This window comes from Lycorma delicatula, chromosome 1, assembly GCF_047948215.1.
Source record: "Lycorma delicatula isolate Av1 chromosome 1, ASM4794821v1, whole genome shotgun sequence".
Taxonomy (NCBI): Eukaryota; Metazoa; Arthropoda; class Insecta; order Hemiptera; family Fulgoridae; genus Lycorma; species Lycorma delicatula.
The window spans coordinates 84025901-84051154 of record NC_134455.1 but is presented as its reverse complement, the minus strand read 5'-3'; the positions used below and the strand labels follow the sequence as shown (position 1 = coordinate 84051154).

Genomic DNA, 25254 nt, shown 5'->3' with positions numbered 1-25254 from the left:
ATATAAAATTACACAAAGAAAACCAAAAGAAATTTATAACAGATGACAGTTTTGAAAATTATGGTCACACAGTTCTACAAATGCCACGTTATCACCCTGACTTAAATGTCTTTGAAATGATTTGTAGTCAAGTAAAAGGGCAAGTAGCTAAAAGAAATCATCATTCAACAAATGGAGTATTTAATTCACTGACCAAATCACCTACATTTAACAATAATACTTCCATCTGTATCTTGTACCTCTAAAAGTTTTTAGTGTATGATGAAGTGAGAGACATCAAACGGAGACAATCTGCCATTTTATTTGCTATTGCATAAGATGTCCAAGAATAGATTGTTTCAGTGATCCACAAATTACATGAAAGCTTCTTGCACACAGTAGTTGTGGGAGTAGTGCGTGAGATGGTGTCCACACATTTTGCCTATTACTTCCTCTTAGCGTCTAAGAATACCTGATGACACACCGCTCTAGTCTTATGGCCCAAATGCACAAAAGTAGGTATTCATTTGTAAGCCTGAGGTTAAATTTACTCAGTGCCTGCTGTTGTTTTGCAATAGCATTTTGGCAGTCATCATTCCACCAAAGAACGCAGGTATGTCTAGGGTTTCCAGATGTTTGTGCAATATATCTATTAGCATTCTCAAGTAACAAGGAGATAAAAGAGGTAAGTTGATCAAGGACATCTGCAACATCGTCATACTGTGATGGGAATGCTTTATGGTAACTGTTCCAATTTGCTTTTTCAACATTCGCTCTTTGTGGCCTTGTGTTAACTTCACAGTTGACACCAAAAGCAATAATAATTGGCTTGTGATCACTGCCTTAAGTCATCACAAATGGACCAATTAAGATGGTTGGAGTAAACTCTGTGAGCATAAGGAGAGGTCGATGTTAGACGATCTACCAGATGATAAGGACATGAATGTGTATGATCCATCATTCAGTAGACAAAGATCTAAGTATTATCTCACTCTGTTTACCATATTTCCTCGACAGGAGCAGACTAATGAGCCCCATGAAATATGATGGGCATTAAAATCTCCTATTAATATGACAGTGATGAAATTTGTGTGAGGAGATTTAATATATCTAAAGCACTGAACTCACAGTTCAATGAGAAATATAAATTGTACATTGCAATTTGAAGGGGGTACATATTTTTATAGTAACAGCAGGAATGAGGGTAGCTACTGGATCTTTGTAGCAGACACCTCATTTCACATGAAAATAATTCCCCCACTGTCTACAAGACAGTCGTATTTTTCAAAGAAATAGCCTCTGAGTGTTACTACTGCACCTAGTTGTAGAAGATGAGTTTCTTGGAAGCACATTATTAATGGTTCATGTGTGCACATAGTACTCATCTATGTAATATAGATTGCTGTTTACCTTCAATGCAGGACTGAATAACTTGAACGTTCCAATGGATAATAAAGAAAGGAAAAGATAAATAAATAAAGGTAACTATGGATACAGAATTACAGATAAATGTAAAAAAATTAATTGTAGGTGATCTGGTATTTTTTTTAGAATTTTTAATTTAAAAAAACTCTGATGTCCTTGGGTCAGGCAGTTCCTCAATTATATCTTCAAGTATAAAAGATGATGGAGGGGGAGATTATGAAAAATGGGAAGTCGTATACGACATCCCAGAGGGCGATTGTGTGAGATACCTTAACAGACATTCATTAGATGGCTTACTGTTAGCTGTATTTACTCCTGTCAAAGGCAAAACTCTAGGGCTGGAACTTTCAGAGGGATCCCACTGTGGGTTTCACTAGTTGCAAATAGTAATGAAGCTGGTGTAGCTGAACGGATTAAGGCAACAGCTGCAAATAAGACATTTTTGTTCACCTTGGTCAGCTCTGAAATAGAAGCTGTAACTGAAGCAACTTGATCAGATAACATCTGAGCAATTATCTGTATTTTCAGGAGCTTCTCTTGATGTTGCAGCAGCAAAATAAACATCTGGTTTAATCAGATTACGAGAGTATAGCATCTTTTTATATTCTCTTTGTGCGACTGGAAAAGATAGCTTTTGCATGGTACAGATTTTTAGGAATGCCTTCTCTTTTTAACAGTTGGGCAATTTTGGGAGCGCGTTATTTGTAATCCATTGCAGTTTGCACTTTTTTCATCTTCTTGGCAGTTGTATCATTGTGGCCTTTCTTAACACATTGAGCTCATATCTCAGTTTTTGAGCAAGATGCTGTAGTGTGGCCATATGCTTGACATTTGAAACATCGCTATGAGTTAGGAACGAAAGGTCGTACTTGAACTGACATGTAACCAATTTTTATTTTTTCCAGTGGTATTGGGTGGTTGAAAATGAATATAAGAAAAGGTGTTGGTTCTTCCATTCCGCTCTGCTGTTTCATTATATGCTTCATTTCTACAACTTCTTCAGCTATTTGAGTGATGTCCATATCTGAAAGGTCTCAGCAAAAAATTACTCCCTGGCTGGTATTTAGAGTTTTGTGGCATACTGCACTTATTGTTTTGTTTATACTGCCCATATTAGTGAGACATAAGAGAGATTGGCTCTGCTCATCATTAAATGTTTCAATCAGAATCGATCTGCCTCATATTTTTGTAATGCTTTGGGGAACCACCTGAATCTGTTAAAACTTTGTTGATCAGAAAGATGAGACCTTAAGGAGACAATTATTTTGAAGAACAACAAATTGAATATTTTTATATTTTAGATTTAATGCATCAGAATTTAATGCGCTATCTTCCGCAGGACTATTATCCTCAACAGACAAAGCTGATCAATGCCATTTCACTACACAAGTGTTGGTGGTTTTTTAAGATAGACCACCAACCAACATTATTTTTTTTTATGGACAAGTAATTTTGGTCCCACGAATACAGGCAATGTAACAGATGACTCCAGCAGAGCTTACTCATATTGGAGCTAGAGCTAAATGAAACAGGGTTCACCCAGGTGTCCAGAAGGTTGGTCTAATGGTGAACTCATCATCGCAATCAGCTGATTTTGAAGTCGAGAGCTCTAAGGTTCAAATCCTAGTAAAGGCAGTTACTTTTATACGGATTTGAATTACTACACCATGGATACTGGTGTTCTTTTGTGTTTGGGTTTTAATTAACCACACATCTCAGAAATGGTGGACCAGAGACTGTGCTAGATTAAACTTCATCTACATTCATACACATCATCCTCTGAAGTAATACCTTACGGTGGTTCCAGACGCTTAACAGAAAAGAAAAGAGGTGCATCTAGGATACTGTTTAAGACTCACTACATAGAGCCATTCACCCATTGGCATAATAGTTTCCACCTTGGGTTATGGTTGCATTTCATAAATTGTTGCAGCACCACCAGGTGCAAATATAGGAAGAAACAGTGTAGGATGCTGTTGTGTAGTTGTGTTTGGATATATGTTGTAGTTTGTGTGGTGTTCTCGGTATAGCACATGTATGTAGTGTGAAGTGTTCTGTAGGTCTGTGTGTAGTGGGAAGAAAAGTTGCAGAGGTAAGGGCTGTGGGGATGCTAACCCACAAAGTCTTAAACAGTAAGACTCTCCGTCAGGGAGTTTTTAGTAATTGTTTTTATTCAGGTTTTGATGAGTTTCTGAATGAAATTATAAAAGAAGCAACATCTTGTAATATAGATTCAAATGTTAAATACAATTAACATAATAGTGAAATAATGATCATTTTTGGTAGGTACTTTTTCTAGATAATTGGCTTAAAACTAAAAAAAAAATCCTTAAAAATTGGCTTAGAACTCAATAATTAGCTTAGAACATTTCAAGCCAATTACAATTGTTTCCAGCTTTGAAAAGATTTAAACTGCTTTTAATCTAAAGAAACAGTACCCAATTTATATAAATTTCTTCTTTTCCCACAATATTTTTATTTGTTAATTGTTATTGATAAAATCTTTGCCATTCTTATCAATAAGTTGCTACTACGTTTTGGTACAATTAAATATAACAAAATATCACAAAACTCTTTCTTTAAAAAATAAAAGTTACAAAAATAACAACTTAAACAATAACCAATAAAATATTACAATAATTTATGAAAAAAAACTATATGTATTTACCTCAGAACACCACACTTCAGTCATGAGCACTTCATGTTCAGCAGATTGTAAACCAAGATCAAGAGACCTAGATGCACGAGAAAGAACAATTGCCATTGTGTAGGTATCTATTGCTGCAGCAGCTAGTCTATTTAAAAGAAACTGTTCATCAACAACATTACGACCATATTTCATTAACATTTTCTCTACTGCCTCTCCAAATAAAAGAATATTCTGTAAAATACAAGATTAATCTACAATTGAAAATAATCAATATTAATTATTTATAATTTCTATGTTTAAATATTTAACACAGTTCAAACATTAAGATGTTGTTGAAATAGATATTATAGGTTAATTTTATTGATAGATTTATTTGGTATGAATCAAACTTAACTGATTTAACTGTAAAAAATTCTACATTGAGTAAATAGAAAATACACTTCAAAGAATGATATAATTAACTTATAAAGCACTCAATAATTAAAACCATGTAGAAATGGAAAATAGATCAAACATGTAATAACATTAACAATAACTTCAATATTGCCTATATAGAATAAATTTTTCTTTAAAGAAAAAGATCAATCCAGCAAAAAATAAGCAATCCAGTAAAATGCTACATGTGTATTAGGGTGGTAGGGTGGATCATTGAAAAAATAGCCAATGAATTTCTGAGATGATTGGATGTCTTGAATATAAGTTTCCTACCAGGCTGTAGTACACACACAGAATCTAGCAAATGAGAATGTGGTAATATCGTTGTCTAATAATGTAAAGAGTCTTGTTATTGGCAAACTACTTGATGGCAAAAATACACTGGTTAAACTAGAAGCACAAATATTTATATCCTACCATTAATAATGAACACATAACCTACAGTATTATCATGTTTATTTTTTTCTGGCGCATAAAGAACTGTTGTTATCAGCACCTGGACATAATATTATTATAATGAACAACTTAAAAGAGCAATACCAAAGTTAAAAATTAAATAACAGTAAACATATAAAATTAACAATTATAACGTGCAATATCACAATAAAAAATATTCCTCATGCAGTAAAGAATAAATGTAAAGTGCCTATACTAAAAGCGAAATAAAACCTCAATGAAATAACATTAGTAAAAACCTAAATTATACAAAATTACCATTTGCATGTGCCATACAGCATAAATAGGCAAGACATAAAGAATCAATTTTAAAAAACAATCACAGGCAAAATAATAAAATTCTAAAATATATTATGAAATACTAAAAAACATTTTACAATAATTATTAAATACTAGCTGATCTTGCAATGCTGCGCTATTACTAGATTTAAGTATACAATTATATATAGATTAAATTAATGCACTTGAAGGTTTGATAAAACATTAAAAACTGAAATTACAGGACATCATAAAATTTAACCTATCACTTTTACCCTAATCCCTTTTTCCCTATTTCCCGCTTTCCCATTCTCCCTTTTTCTTATTCAATTTCCCCTTTCTCCCTTTTTCCTGCATGTAAATTGGTCCAGTAGTTTTTTTATCTATAGCAGACACACATACAAACATTGCCTTTTATATATATATAGAAGAAGAAAGTCTATATGTATATTTGTTTGTTTGTTTCATAAATATCTCAACACTGAAACCACCTAGCAAGTATAGTTTTTGCAAAAATTTTTCTTTTCACGTAACTAATATATATTCTGAATATGAGCCAAATCAGATTATAAATACAATTTTTTGAAATATCTTGACTCCAGCACCACCTCTCAAACTAATTCAGAAACCTTCACGGGCGTGCCTGCAACAACTCACCAAAGTTTCATTGCAATCAGATGAATGGCACAGGAACGCATATGGGACAAACAAGCAAACATTTATTTTTATACATATATAGGATTAGAATACAGATGCAAGGCCTTAAGAAATAAGTTTCTTGACAACATCCTTATATTACTTCCTAAAATATTTCAGATGTTAGCCCCTAATTAAAATTTTTGGCACAATGCTGCATAACAGACATGGTCAACGAGGATGTAGTATACCATTTTTTTTGTTTTATTTTTTTTTTCTGGGGGAAAAACGCTTTGGCATTATCATTGCCCGAACATGATGCATGTGTTGTAAAATCTAAATTAAAAATTAAAATGGCAAATTGCATAACTTACCTACTGGTTTATTTAAAATCTAATCTAAACAGCACAAACAAATAAAAATACCATAAAAAATAAACAACATTGAATTTACCTTAGCAAGCAATGTACCAGAGGACCTCAACTGAGGATGTACAACATTGTCCAGAGAAGGTCTATGGCCAAGACCAACAGTTCTTAAACCACGTTTGGTTACTTCTTCTAAAATTAGAGTCAGATGAGCAGCAGGATTTTTAAATGCTTTCTGCAGTTCTCTAAGATGACTCCCAGCATACTGTATGCCTTTATACAACACAATTATCATATTAATAAATGATTTAATACAAATAATTTAATTTACATTAATTCATCACTACTGTATTTATTATGCAGGATAGTCTAATACAATTTAACTTTATACTATACATATCTGTTTGATAGTATGCTACTTCCATAAGAACAAGGGTCAATAATCTTGATACCTGTCATACATACCAGAAAAAATGAGGTGTAAAATAGTTTCCAGTTATATTCTTCACAAGCCAGATATACGACTGCATGTGGCTGTAGGCCTGTTTTGCAAGTAGTAAAATGTGTTTTGTTTTATGAATTTACATTATTTTATATACAATTAGAGATTTATTTCATCGTAGTTGTTTCATTGATTGTATGCAATGACTCTATATAGTTTTTAGTTGGCTGTTGGTTAACAAACTTATCAGTAGTTATAATATAAAAGTTGTTAACTATTAATACAGTAGTGGTGTTAAGAGTACTATTAACACCTAGTACTATTATCACCTGCAGTGATTGTCTTAAATATTTTTAATTGTGGAATGTGATGAAAAAAATATTAACCTGAGTGAGGAGGTTTAAAAACCTATGGCAAAAAGTGTAGCTAAATCAGTCAGCATTGATTTAGAAAGCACACTTGTGGGTCTGACATGGCAAGTCAAGCAAATGTACTGGATGATATGGAAAAATTACTAATTTGATTGAAATTTCATACAAGTCTCATATTTGTGAGCCACTGGGCAAAAAATTATCAGCTTTGGTATTGAAGAATGATTTAGTTGTGTTAGTTAATGAAGTAAAGAACTTTTCAGAAGAAAATAAAAAACTGCAGGAAGAGGGACAGGGCTTAATGAAATATTAGTTATATATGTAGATTACTTCTCTTCTCTATGGGGATGTTATTTTGATGGATGATGTGCAAGAATTGAAAAGAATAAATAGGGCCTAGTAATATTTCAAGAAACAGAATTTGAATGTTAACATGTCCAAATTTAAAATAATGGTTTTTAAGGGGTTAGTAGGCTAGGTAGGAAGAATGATATGGAGATCAGCTGGTCAAGATTGTGAATGGATATAAGTATCTAGGAGTAATATTTCCATTTTAATTGTCACTCTATGCACTTAAAAGCAGATCAATTGTCATGAAGTTCAAGAATAATAATATCTGAAATAAATTTTTTTGTGAATGATGGACTGCCACTGTTCATGAAATGAAAAGTCATCAATGCTATAAGTAGCACACTAGTTGTGTATGCAGCACAAGTGTGGGGGTAAATAGAAGGAATTTAAAAAAAATTTGTTCAGGCGTTTTTGGGTAATTTGTTAAGTGAATTGTTTGAGTTTCAAAAGTTCAACCATTTACAGTTTTTCTGACATAAAACATTGTATTACAGTATGTGCTTAGAAACTGTGGAAACATATGTTAAGAACTTCACTTTAACTAAGCGCCTTTTTATATATTAAAACTTGTGCCAAGCTGATTTCAATACAAAATATTTATAAATAGTACGTGAAATAAGGTAAGCTGGTATGGTGAGTGGATAAACATTTTAATTTCAGCAATCTTGAACTGTCAGAGTTTGAGAGTGACTGGGATATCATGAGGGTTAGGTAGGAGTCTATGTGGAATCGATTAATAGGAAAAGTAAATAGAGCCATACAGGATAAAAGTACATATAGACCAGAAGACTACAGCTTCATGCAGTTTACATATTTCTGAAAACAATTTCTGAAACTAGGGATTATATGAATAATTTGAATAAGCATAATTTTATGGCCACTATTTTTAAGATCAGGACAGTTTTATTCTCATTAAACCTTACCCTTTCTTTCTTTTTCTGTTTAGCCTCTGTTTTTCTGGTAATTACTGTTCAGATAATACTTCAGAGGATGATATGTATGAGGGTAAATGAAGTGTAGTCTTGTACAGTCTCAGTTCAACCATTCCTGAGATGTGTGGTTAATTGAAACCCAACCACCAAAAAACACTGGTATCCACGATCTAGTATTCAAATCCGTGTAAAAATAACTGACTTTATTAGGACTTGAACGCTGGAACGCTCAACTTCCAAATCAGCTGATTTGAGAATGCGCATTCACCATTACACCAACCCGGTGGGTTCATTAAACCTTAGACTATGTAAAGAAGCTCGTAATTAGCCTATGAGAAAAAAATAATAATATGAGTTCATTGTTAAATAATAAAGAAAAGGAGGATATTTTTCATTTTACTAGCAGGTGAAATTCTTAGTGTAATTGCATATAAATGTATTGCAGAAAGAATGTGTAATTGAATATTTGAATGGTAAGAATTGGAAGCGTTTAGTTGAGTAAATCTGAGAAGCATAGAAGTACCAATACAAATTAGTAAGAGAATATAATTATTAAAAAAAAAAATTATCAACAGTAAGTAAGATCAACTAGCTGGTCAAGGTATGTTCGAGGTTTGAAAAAAAAAGAAGTGTTTGTATATGAAGTTTGATAAAAAAAAAAATACACAGAATTTTAGTTTTTCTCAAAAAAATCTTTATTTATTTATCAATATTGTTTTGTCATCTTCACTCCTTTTTAGATATAAAAAGTGCTGGCACATTTGTGCCAACATTTTTACCAATCTTTGAAGCACCTCTGGAATGCAATTTCTGGTATGGTACTTCCATACCAGAAATTGCTCCTTCAGCAATTCTGTCTTTATCTCTTCAATGTTGGCAAAACATTGTCTTTCATGGTTCTTTCAGCTTGCGAAATAGGAAGAAGTCACAGGGGGACATGTCCAGCAAATACAGAGGCTGAGGGATCATAGCGGTGTTATTTTTGGCCAAAAATTCATGAACAAACAGCGAAGTGTGAGGGGTGCATTATTGTAGTGCAATGGCTATGAATTGTTTTGCCACAAATCCAAGCGTTTTCTTCAGATTGCTTCATGCAAAGGGCTAAGAACTTTCAGGTAGTAATCCTTATTGACGCTCTGATTATGGACACTTGCCGAATTACTATCATTTTCTTCACTTTTTTGATGTTGTCATTGGTTGTTGATGCAGTGGGACATCCAGGGTGCTCATAATTTTCAATGTCTTCATGGCCCTCTTGGAAATGTTTCCTACCACTTGTAAATGTTTGTTTTATTCTTAGAAGAATCACCAGAAGCAACATTCAACATTTTCAGTAGTGATACACTTTATGATTCAACATTTATGCGACAATACACTTCATCCAATTCTTAAAGCAAAATTTAAATTCTTGGTAATCTTTGTTCATATCATTTTTTTGACAGCCAAAAGTAAACTAAGCATCCAATATAGCTACCAATATACATTAGGGACAAGTGTACTAAAAAAAAAAATTATGACAATTGGACTTACATAAGTTGGGAAATTTAAAAATTCTGTGTATTTTTTTATCAAACCTGTGTAATTTTTCACTATCTATTTATTTATTTTACTATATTTATACATACATTCTTACACAAGCCACCAAAGAAATATTCTTTATAAATAATGATTAAAAAAACAAAATAAATTATCTAAAATGATGATATAACCAGTTCAAAATATTTACATGTAATATCCTTGAAAAATCATTCTTTCTACGCATAAAAGTAATTTAAGAAATTTTTTTACATATTGATGGGATAAAAAAATTAAACTGATTAATGTATGTGTGTGTGATGTGTATTCTATGTGAGCAGTAGGTATGCTGGTTGGAGAGAGTAGATATGCTTATTTATTATCAAAGTTTTGGAAACTCAACCCCTTTATCCCATTGAGTTGCAGGATAAATTTATCATAGCTTAATGGCTCTCACGGCTCTATTTTAGTTAATTAAAAAGTTAGCTGATTTTTATTTATCAATAAACATAATAGATGTAATCACTGATTTATTAAACACACTAATTTTTGTTATTAAATTAAATTCAATAATTATGTTATCAATTTGTTTTACTTTTTATTATTTAATTTATCTGAAAGCTTAATTTTTTACACATTTTTGTTTGTTTAAAATTTTGTGCAGTTTTACCAATCTGGCTGATAGTCAAGTGACAGTTAAGTGGTCATTTTTATTTTATTTTAGCAAAATGTCAATGCTGTCTTAACAGTAGTAATATACAATAGTAATATAATCAGTAGGAAAAGTAATAAATACAGTAAACTAGAGAAAATAATTTTTTTTTCTTCATGACATCACCACATAAGCTTGAAGCTCTGACGTTATTGCAATACCGGAAAAATAAATGTACAAAAATTATTTTAATATATGATGAATGTCATATGCTAATTGTACTTTTGTAAGCTCCACTAAACTAAATTTAAGATGTTGTGGTAAAAGGAACATTTTTTTAAAATTTTATTTATTTATTTTTTGTTTTACTAAAACCAGAGAGGTTATCATCAAAAACACAAAGACAGTAGCAAAACAAAATAAAATAAAAATGATGTAATTTTATAGAAAAGCTACTATACATCATACAAAAAAAAACTAATAATAGAATAAAAAACGTCTTTCATATAGAAAAATAAACTTGCAAAATTAATGCATTTTAAAAAATAAGTACAATTTTGTAAATGCATATTAGAAAAGAAATATGAAAAAAACAAATGCAAAAATTTAAAACAGAAAAAATATTAAACTGTAAGGTATATAGATTTTTAAAACAGTTTTAATTCATCATTATTAGTTTAGTTTATAAGTTTAATCTTATTATTTCAAATATTTTTTGTATATTGTTTTGGAAACCACTGCAACAGAATTTAGGATAATGGGGAAAATAGATTACCTTAGCGATAATTTTGGATCCCCAACTTAACTTTCAAATACAATAATTAAAAGAGAACACAAATAATGTTTTTATAGTAGCTATTCTCACATTTATTAATATTCAATGATGAAAAAATGTTATAGAAATGTATGTGTTAACTGTTGAACAGTATGTGAGAACAGTAAAAGCAACTTTCATATGGCAAGTATTTTCACACACTAACCTGAACTTTATTTTAAAAAAATCAAAATTCTATCAACAACTTAACAAACCCCAAATTTAACCAACAAAGAGTAACTTCTTCATGGTCACTGACTCACTGAAGATATCTGGGGCAAAATCTTTCATGTGTCATAGCTGTCATCAACTGGCAATCATTCACTCTGATACACTGCTTTTAACGATCATTATAATGCATGCATAATCAGAAAAGATCACACATGCACCAAAAAGGTTATTTAAAATCGCCAAAGAAGCCTGGTGGCTTCTTTGGCGATTAATCTGTCTACTGCCTGGGATTTCTATATAGTCAAGATGATCCCAACCAAAAGATGACACATGAATTGCAGCTGTGGAGATTAGAGAAAGATCCAGAATTTCAGGGCCTATATACATAAATAATAGTGTTTAAAGCACACTTAACAAATTACAACTCACAAGAATATGGCATTAAGCTTCTGTAATGTGATGCAATTTGTGAGTATAACAAAAACATTACCTGTAAAAATGCTGGCATGTCAAGGCAGACCAAAAATGTAAGTCATTCTTTTAAATGAGTATCAAAAGAAAAACTGATAGGCAAGATGTAATTTATAAGAATTCTAATAGCTATACCCACAGCTGTTGGCAGGCATCAGTTGAAACTCATAACCTACCAGTAAGTGCAACAAACAGGCGAAGAATATCATTTGTTCCTTCAAATATTCTGAATATTCTAAGATCCCTCATAACTCGTTCTAATCCAGTGTCTTTCATGAAACCCATACCACCTAATATTTGAATTGCTTCATCTGTTACATACCATGCTGCCTCTGAAGCAAAAACCTGTAAAAGTTACATCAAACATTAAGAAACAATTATAAAGTTTATTAGATAGCTATTTAGAATAAGGAGAGGTTGTTTTTCAAAATGATTTTTTATCACTATGTAAAGCAATAATTTGAAATAATATGTAATTTTAATTATTTGGGAACAATTATTAAGAATGCCAGTTATCTATATACACAACAGTCAAAGCTGTTGCAGTCCAAGTAAATAAAAATGCCCAAGTGATAAAAATGAACTCCAAGTGATAATAAAAATGTTTATCCCAATTGTAAAGGAAGACTGTAAAAAAATATATATGTGCAAACAATTAATTGTAAATTGTAATAAAATAATAAATTTAGAAAATAACTAGAAATTCTGGATTGTACAATGATTTCAAAAGTTACCACAACCAATTTAACTCAAACAAGTATGGGAAAAATGATAAATCGTTAATATTAAACATACAAGGTGAGACAAAAAACATAATACATTTTTTTAAATTCTGCCTGCTGTTTTTTTGACTTCCTGTTTTTCCCATGTGATAGTATACTGGCTTTCAACCATATTACACATTATTCAAATTTGGAAGCCAAGTAATTAAAACATATGATTGGCAATTATTTTGTTTGAAAATGATGGTACAAAGGATTTCCATTAAATTCTACATTAAAAGTGAAACAAAGTGCACTAAAGTGGTTAGAGAAGGTTTTTGGTGAGAATATAATGTTGACACCAAGATTTATAAGTAGTACAAATGGTTTCAAGAACTTATGAAGACAAAAAAAGGCTTGGGTGTCCTAACACATCAACAATCGATAAAAATATTGATAAAGTAAAGGCCACTGTGATTAATAATCATCAAATCATTATTAAAGAAGTTGCCGAAGAGATGAATATCTCTTAGGCTCATGTGAAACAATCTTGACTGACATTTTGAGTACGAAATGAGTAGCTGCTTAATTTTTTCCGAAACTGTAAAACTTTCAACTAAAGTAACATCTCAAAAGAATAAATAAATTATTAGCTGCCACTGCTGATGACAGAATTACTCAAATGTGTCATAATAAATGATGAAATGTGGGTGTACTGTATAACATTGAAATGAAAGTGTGATCATCTTGATGGAAGCTTCTTGAATGAAGACCAAAACAAGAACACTGAGTTTGATTGAATGTTAAGGTTCTTCTTACTGTTTTTTCAATAAAAATGACATTATCCATTATGAATGCTTACCCACAAAGTTGTATGATCAACAAAAACTATTACTTATCTGTTTTACATCATTTATGTGATTGGGTGATTCAAAGAAACAACCACACATGTGGCTGAGTAATTCTTGGATTTTGCACCACAATAACGTTTAGCTCACGCTTCATTATTAATTTGCGACTATTTAGCCAAAAATAACACCATCCCTATGCTGCAGCCTCTGCATTTTCCAGACTTCGCACTCTGTGACTTTTTCTAATTTCTAATGACAAAGAGAACGTTAAAAGAACAATGATTTACAATGACAGATGAATAAAGAAAATAGTGACCTTAATGCTACACCAAAAAATACTTTCCACCAAATGTTTTGAAGATTGGAATAAACACTGGCATAACTGTGTAATATTTTTGTGGGACTACCTTAAAGGGGACAAAGTTAACCTTTCGTGGGTGGAAACTCATGTGGGCTACCTGTACTTATGCTGGAGGGCGGAAACCTATATATGAGCCTATGAATGTGACCGGCTATTTGTCTTCACGTAGTTATATATAAATTCCTAGAGATGGCAGAAGATGTTCTTTCAATCACTTTGAGGTGGGAATTCCTGATACAATGTGATTGGGAACCATTTTACTTCAGTTATCAGATGCATGTTCAATGACTGTAAGAATGTAACAAGATGTGTGCATTATTTTTTCTGTGTTTTTCACTCTTTTTTAGGTAATTTGTTTACAAAGTGTTCCTTCCAAAACTTCATTTTCAGCTTGCTTCATTTGAATTCAAACAAAATTTTTGAGACAAAAATTCAGAAGGAAATGAATAAAAATATTTTTATTATTATTATAAAAGCATATTATATTATTCCCTGCCTAGGTGCACTACTTCTTAAAAATTGCTATGCTACATTACCATCAATGTTACTATTATTATTCAGTGTCTTTTTTACATGAAAAGAACTCAATGTAAAACATAACTAAGATCATCACCTATAGTTTGCAAATTCTAGTGCGCTGTGAGACTTGTACCATTTTTGCATAAACTTTGTCTCAAGAGATAATTAAACAGTGTTCCTTAACCAGATTAGTGGCAGAATTCAACAAAAACACAAGTTACAAGTGTTTCTATGCATGAATGCACTTTTAGGTTTAGTTTCTGCATGAAATTTAAAAAAAAAAATGTCTTCCGCTCACAGCCATAAAACATCACTGTCCGTGAAAGGTTAATATAGAAGAATAAGTAAATTTTTTTAATAGAAATTAAAATTATCCTCTCTGTTATAGATTCACAAAGTTTATTCTCAAGAAGTGAACTTTTTCATAAAGAACAAAAATTAAAATTCAATTACAAAATGAAAGGAATTCTTATTTTCCTTTGTAATATATTTATTACTTTTGATATTTTAGCACTGTATAACAATTAGACATATAAATAAGTAATCAGTGTAAGGTTCAGCTTAAAGAAGCTCAAAAGTAATTCCACACCTCAATATAGAGCAATTATAGATCTCTTTTTTTCTGATTTTATTCTTTATTTCTTTAATATAAAAAAAAGTCACCACACTTCAAACTAAAAGTTTTCCACTACCGTGATAAAAGGCAGTCTTTCCGAAGGCTAATTTTCCACCGTTTTCTCACATCCTTTCTTCTTTTTCTTCCTTGATGACCGTATGTGAATTTTGTTGATCACCATCATGAGACAATTGTGTTGTCATGCCTTCTAATAAGCAGCAAGGCAGTTATTTCTTTATTGGTGATAAGGCGGTATTCACTTTTTATATCTGTGTAACTGCCCAAGGATTCTTTGTTTTCCATCTAGCTGCTGCAAAAAAAGTCAATCTAGTGACTCAGTAAAGCCAAGCCTCTTACTGTACATAAAATTTAATTTAATATAGTAGATTAAAAGAGGAAACCAAAATGCCAAGTTGGTACAGTGATATAGGACTTAAATTATGCTATATTTATAACCAATGTCTTCAGGCATGTTTGAAACATGGAGGTACATTTTGCTGAATACTTAGAATAAATATTTATAAAAATTAAGTGAAAATTAAGAAAGAGCAGAGTATGAAAATGCCAACTCATTTAATTTATACTATTAATTATGTGTTATGGTGATATCTGAATTAGATACTAAAATAATGTAATGATGTGCAATCATTACATTATTCATTAATGAATTAACAATTAGGTAAAAAAAGGAAAAGTTAATTAAGTAAATTACCTTTGATATGGCAGCTTCTAGATGGTAATCAACAGACCCAGAATCCATATTACCACTCAACATGTATGCTACACTTTCTGTTACATAATGCAACAAAGCCATGCGGGATAACTTTTCTTGAATTGTGCCAAATGAATCAATTCTCCTACCAAATTGTATTCTTGTAGTAGCGTGTTCAACAGCCTTCTTTGTAACTGCACGCATTGTACCTGATAAAGCAGCAGCCATACCAAATCTACCATTGTTCAGTATGTTCATGGCAACCTACAAGACAATTGAGAGAAAATTTTAGAATTAAAATAAATTTTTATTTTATCAGCTCTTATAAAAAAAGGCATTACATATTTACTAGTAGAGTAAACTTATGATTATTCATATATATCTTAACAACACATCCAGTTTAACCAACTAGCTATGGGGTATATGTGTTTCAGGAATAGTCCCTGTAAAATTTAGTCTAACAGGAAACATAAGTCTATTTATCACATTATATTACTTCCACTTTTGTCCAAAATTCTAAATACAAAATGTTTTACCATCTGCATAGAAAAAGGTTTCTAAATATGTGCAATACAAAGAAGAAATTAACTAAAGAATTTAGTTTGACCACAACTTATAAAGACAAGACTTATGGAAATAAATATAAGATTCTCATGTGTCCTTATCCATCTACAAGTAGAGTATTTTACAACTGAGGATGACAAATAATGTGCTTAACTAAATAATATGTTTATTTAAAAACTATGTATGTTCTTTTAAAATATGAATGATGGAAATTTTTCCCGACAAGTTACAGAATGCTTGAAAGTAATAGACTTCATTTCACAGGTTTAGCGAAAAAAAAAAAAACAAAACTAAGATTACACAAAATAAAATAAAGATTTATTTCATATAGTGTATAATTTTGTTTGTAATAAATCATTATCTTGGGATATTAACAAAAACCATCATGGTCTTTAATATATGGATAATAATATCCTGGAATATTAATGGATTAAAAATAATGACTGATGAGAAGTATAAGTAAATTGCTTTCTCACAGTAATGAATTTTTCTTTTTTTTTTAGTTGATACACTTGGCATAAAGTATATTAACTTGTTTCTGAATGCTAATTAGTGCATAACACTCAACAGACCTTTCAAAAATGTAAGTTGTTAAGCGATTTTAGTATCATTATTAATAACTCATTTTATTTATTATATTTAATTACACATTAAATTGATGAAATTTTTATACTTATAAAATTATAACTTGCTTTCAAATTTCATAACTTCCAACACGAGATATAAGATTTTCCCTACAATAAACTGAGTTTTCTTTTTCTTTTATTCAGCTACATGATTTAATTAGTGTATTCTCTTTTGCTTGCACTAATCTTTTAGTCTCAATATAACATTTTACACCTTACAGAAAAAAAAAATTATTTTAATTATTCTATTCTTAGATATATCATTAAAATCTTTACAATCCATAAATATGCTTCTGAAAATTAAATCTTGAACCACAGTTTTTACATAACTTCACAGCTATAGTTATGGATTTAGCTACAGCAACTTGTAGCTTTAGTATCATAATTAAATCAAATACTAATGAGTGTTATTATGATTGTTTTGAAAAGAATATTACAAATTACAATAAATACACTGATTAATTTTCTTTGTTAGATCTGACAAAATATACATATTTAAAATTTTTTTCAGCATATGGTCTTTTAATTCATGAAAGTTTCTAGAAGATTTTATTACTTGTTTAACATGACAACATTTAACCTTCCAATCAAATTGCTGAAACATGTATGTTAAGATGACAGCTGACTAGTTAGGATTCATGTAGTGTTGGCTGGTTAGCAGCATCTGGAAGCTGTCATTTACCTCTCTCTTGATATGATGGTGGAATCATTGTCACATTGTGAATTGTATCCTTTATACAGTAACAATGAATTATCTTCACTGAGAACTCATAAATCACACCATCATTTTAATGTTTTATATAATGTCACCGAATTACTCCAATGACAAGTGGCACCTTAGAGCCTTGTGGTAGCCCGGAAAAGGGTTGTTTAGAATTTTTGTAATGATGGCCTTGAAAAGGGTTGTTTGTGTGTTTGATGAGGTAGCCCTGAAAAGGGCTGTTGAGTCTGGTCATTGATCTCTGGTGATGTTGGCTCAGCTCAGTGGGTTGTGGTTGGGGAGTTGTGGCTTGTCCATTGGAATCAGGCCAAGCTTCCCCTCAGTGGCAGTTGGTTTCTACTATAGCACGGCAGTGGTAACCCCCAGAGTCCTGCAGTGTAGTCACCATAGGTCATCTTCCACCAATGCAGCCGAGGTGATTTTCTCTGAGCGGTGCTCATTCAGCTCCATCTTCATCAGGACTTCTGCTGGTAGGCTAGCTCTCTCTGCAGACCAGCCATCCGCTGCGATGGTCCAGCAGGAAAGTTGGCATCTGCCAAGAGATTCCACATTGGGCACCACTTGTCACTGAATTCCTTCTTCTTGTTGGTCTGCTCTGGGGGTGATATGAGAGTGAATGCTCTCACATTACCATGCTAATGCTTATAAAGCAGCCAATGTGTGGTAGGGGCCATTCTGATGTGGTGGGAATTTGAGCAGTTATCTGGCTGGTGGGAAAAGCGCATGTGCAGGAACATAGGTGGACTGTAACTCCCGCTGACATCTTAATGGCTAGCGTCGCACTCATTGATATGAAGCACAGCATTTGGCGGCAATAACTACCCCTTCCCATCTAGGGGGTGCATATGGGTCCTGATCTGATGGATCTCTCTGTGGTTCAGTTGTTAGGAGATGGTGTACAGGTTTGAGCATGGAGACATATATCTTTAGCCAAGTGTCTTTTCGATCAATCTCATAAACCTGTCCTGTGCGTCGAAGGATATTGTATGGAGCCTCAAACAACAACAAAAATAATAGTTTCAAAATCTCAAAGTCCTGGAAGGAAGAGAAAAAACTGGAAATAAAACTTAAATATGTATTTCGGAACATGAAATGTGACAAGTCTATAAAATAACAGTGCCTAAAAGAAATGATAATATAGCAGCAGTATAAGATTTAAGTGTTGGCTGCCAAAGAAAATGGACTGGGAATGATGGAATTCCTTAAATAAAAAATCATAAAGTTATGTACGGTAAAAAACAGGATTGCATTAATATTAAATGTGCCTGCATGCAGAAAGAGAAATCAAGGATGATAGATAAATATTCCACTGTAAACTGAGCAATTTTATAACAACTTAAAATCATAAAATTTAATTCAGAGACTAAATGCTAGAACTAGCAAAGAGCTGGTATTCAGAAGTGCATAATAAGGAGATGGTGCTCATGAGTATAATAAAAGGAGTTTTATAATTTGCAATATCAAGGAACATAATCATTGCTTTAATGTAGTTTTCAAAAAAGGATATCTATAAGTACATTCACACATGACCACTCATATAAATATATTAATGAATGTGACTCAGATCACTAAATGAATTATAGATGTTAGGCAAGACAGCTATTGTTATCTCTTTTAGAGAAAGCAATAGTTATCAGATATGAGAATAGACAAATTTAAACTGGTCAAAGAAATAAAAAAATATAAGGAAGCATTAAACAATTACCTGCACCTAGAGGATATGTGTATAGACAGCAGATCAGTGATGGATAAGCAGAGTTTGAATAATGGCAATTCACTGTAAAAATTCAAACACAGACTCAGACCCAGATTCACAGCAAACAAAGGGTTATAACTTGAAAGAGGCGAAGTTTAATATGATGAATAGTGTAAGGACACACAGAAATAAAGAAAGTAGCAAATTAAAGGTGACCAGAGCCTTTATATATATATATATATATATATGGATGAAATGATTCCGGAACCGATTTAAACTTTTCTCCATACTTAAAATCTCAATTAAGAAAATTGGTTTGCGCCTCCACCTTGGTTTATCTGGATAACCAGCTAGAAACATGGAGATTTCTACTGGTGAACTAAATCGGAATCACCTCTCTGGATCACATCCAGAGTTGTAACTCGGGAATTTATTCCCACCCAAGGCTGACTTGCCTTTGAAAGTCAAATATGGAACTTTTAAGAAAAAATCCACCGTCTGGTAAATACCAGAGAAGGCTGCACTCGGATCCAGTGGGCAGCTGCTTAAAAGATAACAATGAATCGGAACATTTGGAAACACCCAAAAACAACACAACTTCAAAATTGAGGATAAAACACAAGCAAATAAACTACATTGCCACTCACAACATTAATTCTCTAACTCAACCTGGCAAACTAAAAACTCTAACAGACATAATGGACAAACAAAAAATCCTAATCGCAGGACTTCAAGAAATGAGAAACACCGACCAAGAGCCGTTTGAATCTCAGGGTTACAGAATTTACAAAGGAATCCCCGGGAAATGTGTGATGAAGAATTGCCCACAGTTCAAAACAGGATTTGCAATCAATCTTAAAATAATTGACTCGGTCGTAGAATTTAAGTCTTACTCCCCCAGGATTTCAACCTTAACCCTAAAATCAGCCAATAAATTCTACACCATAATAAATGTCCATGCTCCCACCAATGACAAAAACAATCTTAAAAAAGATAGAGAAGAGATGGACAAATTCTGGGAACTTCTTGACCAAACTGCAAACAACATAAATAAGACCCACACCAAGATTTTAATAGGGGACTTTAATGCCCAACTTGGTAAAGAACGAAGATATCGTGATATTATCGGAAAATGGCCTGCCCAGAAGAAAACTAATAAGAACAGCCAAAGACTTGTCGAATTTTGCAGAAACCATAATATGATCTCAAAATCCACCTATTTTATGAGAAAACCAAACAAATTGAAGACTTGGAAACACCCAGATTGGAAAAAAGGGGAATGGCAACTCGATCATGTTTGCATGGACCGGAACTATCACAAGGAGATTTATAATGTAAAAGTCTTGAGAGGAACAGATACTGGATCGGACCATTACTTAATTAAAGTTAAAATAAAATTCACCCCACATAAAAAGAAAAAATCCCAACCTAAAAACAAAAGAGCTTATGATCCACATAAATTAATAAACAATGCCATCTTTGAAGAAACAAAAAAAAAATCAAATTAACTAATAATTTAAAAGAACTGACATCCCAACTGAAAGAAATAGCTGAAGAACTAGCCCCTATAAACCCAAGAAAAAACCACCAATGGTGGAATGAAGAATGTGATGAAGCATTCAAAGACCGACACCGGGCTTGGATCAATCACCAAACCCAGAAAACTGAAGAATCTAACCATGAATTCACCAAACAAAGGAAAATAACTCAGAAAATTATAAGAGGAACCAAACGACAAGCCCAAAAAACTTGATTCAGCAAATAGAAGAAAGTTCCAAGAAAACTAACTCCCGAGACTATTATAACATTTTTGGTCAGGCTCTTCAAAGATATGAACCACCCACTCTTATGCTGAGAGGAAAAAAAGGAAATATGGCCCACACCAATAAAGAAAATGCTGAAATTTTGGCAGAAACCTTCAATAGACTCCTCAACTGTGATGACTCCCCAGAGCTTTTTGAGATTGACACTGAAACTACAGTTAAAACTTCACCGGTAAATATCAACCCGCCAACAATTCAAGAAGTTCTCGCAGCCTTAAATGAAATAAAAAACTACAAAGCAAGCGGAGAAGACCAGCTTTTCACAGAACTCTGGAAACACTCATCAGTTTATTCAGTCAAAACTTCCCTACATCTATGCCTCGTGAAAATATGGAACGAAGAAAAACTTCCAGAACACTGGACCACAGCCCTCATTCATCCATTACAAAAAAAAGGGATAAAACTAATCCGGAAAACTACAGAGGCATATCTCTCCTGGATTGCACATACAAAATCCTGTCGAGAATCATATACAACCGATGCAAAGACCAACTTGAACTGGAACTTGGGGAATACCAAGGGGAATTTAGGCCATGGAGAGGTTGCCCGGAGCAAATAATATTCCTAAAACTTATGATGGATATATAAAAGACGGAAAAAACCACTAATAATCACCTTCGTCGACTTGAAAAGGGCCTATGATTGTATACACCAACCATCTATGCTGAATATTCTGAGAAACCTGGGCCTTCACCCTAAACTCGTAAACATGATAAAATTAACTTTAACCAATACCCAGTCCAGAGTGAAATTCAGAGGTGAACTCTCTCAACCCTTCTACATAAAAACTGGATTGAGGCAAGGAGATGGCCTCTCACCACTCCTTTTTAACTGCGCCCTCGAATTTGTCATGAGAAAATGGTATGAAATAAATCCCAAAAATATAAAAATGGGTACTAAGAAAAACTCCATCACACTAAATTGCCTAGGATTTGCAGATGATCTTGCTCTTTTAGCAAATAATATTCAAGAAGCCAAAACACAAACCATGAGCCTTCAAAACCTAGCACAAAAGATAGGGCTTCATATCTCATTCGAAAAAACTGAATTAATTGCCATAGATCCTCTGGTAATAGAGCACATTACGGTAAACAATCAGAAAATTAAAATAGTAAAACAATTTAAATATCTAGGGGAAATAATAACTTATAATTTAAATGAAAAAGTGACATGGCAAAACAGGACAAATAAAATGATTAAATCCCAAAAATTAACTTGGTCAACATATAACAAAAAATGCCTTTCTGCTAAAACAAAACTTAAACATTATAAAACTGTAGTTCAGCCAGAAGTCACCTATGGAAGCGAGACCCTTTTCAAAATCACTCAGAAAAACCGAATTGAAAAAATTCTGAAAATAGAGAGGAGAATTGTCAGAACGTGTATCAATAAAAAACACCAAAAAGAAGGCCAATGGTGGATTGCGCCAAATGAGGTGGTGTATCGAGAAATAGAGCCTGTTACTGATACTATGCGGAAAAAAAGAATCTCTTTCTTTGGTCATCTCATAAGGACACCGGAAACAAGACTGTAAAGAAATATCATTGAAAAGCTCTGGTTCCAAAAGCTAGAAGTAGGATGGATCAAAGATATTAGAGAAGATATGAAAGAATTGGGAATTTCCCTGACTGACCTACAGAATAAAACTGGAAAAATTACAAAGCTAAAAGACAAAAGCATTAGATTTAAACAAAAGACAGACAAATGACAAAATACAATGAAGAGGGTGTTTACGGATGAAGAAAAGAAAGCAAGATCTGAACGGATGAAGAAATACTGGGTAGCTCGGAAGAGTAAAATAACACGCTTTTCTCAGAAAAGATCCAACTAAAATTGACTTAAGTGGTCCCATGTTGGCCGTAAAAGCATAATAATAATATATATATATAGCATGGAGACATAGATTACTATTAAAACTCAAGCATATAACCTCAATGAAATATCACAATTAAATGATTAAGCAAATTAAAAACAAAAAGCTCTCATTTGTTATTCTTTTGTCGACATAGATTTAAAAAATTCATAAATAGTCTTACATTGCAAGGTAGACATAGAAAAAGAAAAAAATGTATCAGTACTGCAGAATTCACTGTTATCATAACAGTGTGACAATTATGTTCTCAGACTGACGCCATGATCGTCAGTATTTGAATACTAGATCGCGGTTACCGGTGTTCTTTGGTAGTTAGGTTTCAATTAACCACACATCTCAGGAATGGTCAATCTGAGACTGCATAAGATTACACTTCATTTACATTCACACATACCATCCTCATTCATCCTCTGAAGTAATACCTTACGGTGGTTCCGGAGGCTAAACAGAAAAAGAAAGTAAAGACTGATGCCATTATAGATGTATAGTTGAAGCTATCTACTGGAGATCTATGCTACTAGTAGGGCATGTTTTTTTACAGGTTAATGTAAGATTTAATTATTTGTTTGACACAGCTAAGTGCTACAATAAGAAATCTGTTTCAGGCAGAGTGATAAACAGCAGCAAATAAATTTTGAGAAATATTAGGAAAAACAGACATCAAAACATTCAAAATGTTAAAAATGCTATACAATGAAAAATATTTATTAAGGAAAATTGTGTTTCAGTGGCACAAACAATTCAAAGAAAAGTGAGTCACCGAGTGATAAATGTGCAGGCTGTTCTTCAATTTTCCAAACCACAACAACTGGTAGATGGATTCAAAACTTTTTGGCCAAACCAGACCCTGAGCTTTGAGTTTGCATGTTAGAATAAATAATAATGATAATAGAAACAATACATAAGATCTCAGTTAAAGAATTAAATAAGAGAAAAGGGTGTTGTTAATGTCAGTTAATGCCATCAGTATGCTTCCTTGTCTGCTGAATTTATTAAATTGAATGCATCTTTCAAGGCCAAAGGTACATTACTGAGCATGATATTTATTCCAGAAAATCAAAGTAAATAAATGTTATAAAAAAGTAATGCTGTAAATGGACATTTTAAAATTCATTACATTAGGCCACAGTTTATAGAAAGTGGGTCCCGGTTCTTCTGCATGACAATTCACTAACACAGCTTTGATCATTGTTTACTCATTTTACAAAAAAAACAAGGAATCCTTGTGTTATCCCATCCAGCCTACCTACCAGGTTTAGTACAATCTATTTTTTTCTATTTCCTAAAATAAAAATTTAAGGTACAAGATTTGAGAAAGTCTTTTCAATCCAGAAGATTCCAAAGGAAGAATTTTCACAAGCATTCAATTCCTCAAGTGAGCACTATAAACCAACATACATCTTAGAGAGAAGCAGGTAGAGATTATATTCAATGATACAAGTGTAAATATCTTCTGAATTATATTGCATATTTTAATGATCTCAATCTTCAAACTTGTCACAATTTGTACTGAAAAAAATAAAATAAATAAAAAATTATTGAAATACTGAAATCAAACCTTAAATCCTTGCCCAACTCCACCAAGAATATTTTCAACTGGTATTTTAACATCTTCATAATATACTTCAGCAGTGTTTGAAGCTTTGATACCCATCTTCTTTTCAGGAGGACCAGATGTTACACCTCCAAATGAACGTTCAACAATGAAAGCTGTCACTTTATCCACATCTTTTCCTGTTTTTAAAAATAAAATATTGTTATCAACATAAATAAAGAATAAAATAAAAAAAATATCAATAAACATTAACATTATTAAACATACATTACAAAATTAACATTATTAAACAAAAGTACCAATTAAAAGAACAGGCAATGAAATACTGTAAAATATTACATTGCAGCAATTATTATGTTGCACCAGAATATCAAAATGATGATACAAAGATTTAGATGATTTTCTTTATGATATTAGATGAATTAAAATACTTAAGATTTCTTTTTACTTCCTTGTATGAAGTATACAGAAATACTGTAATTACAAAAAATTTTGGTTTTCAGATTTCAACGGAAATATCCATTTTGACTAGTTTTGGTGTGACATCTGTACATACGTATGTATCTTGCATAACTCAAAAACGATTTCCTATAGAATGTTGAAATTTTTTATTTAGAACTGTTTGCAACATTTAGTTGTGCACCTCCCCTTTTGATTACAATTGACTGAACCAAAAGTACCATGAAAGCCCAAAATACAAAAAAGTTGGA

At 32.2% G+C, this 25254-nt stretch overlaps 1 protein-coding gene across 1 annotated transcript in view; it reads right to left on the bottom strand.

Annotated features, from left to right (window-relative positions):
- Positions 1-25254, bottom strand: part of Acadvl (Acyl-CoA dehydrogenase very long chain) — a 104974-nt gene that overhangs the window by 13585 nt on the left and 66135 nt on the right. The window contains exons 6-10 of the mRNA XM_075357294.1: positions 24548-24723; positions 15687-15950; positions 12103-12271; positions 6293-6480; positions 4073-4285 (exon numbers count right to left, since the gene is read on the bottom strand). Coding sequence (XP_075213409.1) covers positions 4073-4285; positions 6293-6480; positions 12103-12271; positions 15687-15950; positions 24548-24723 — 1010 coding nt within the window. The remainder of the gene's footprint in view (positions 1-4072; positions 4286-6292; positions 6481-12102; positions 12272-15686; positions 15951-24547; positions 24724-25254) is intronic.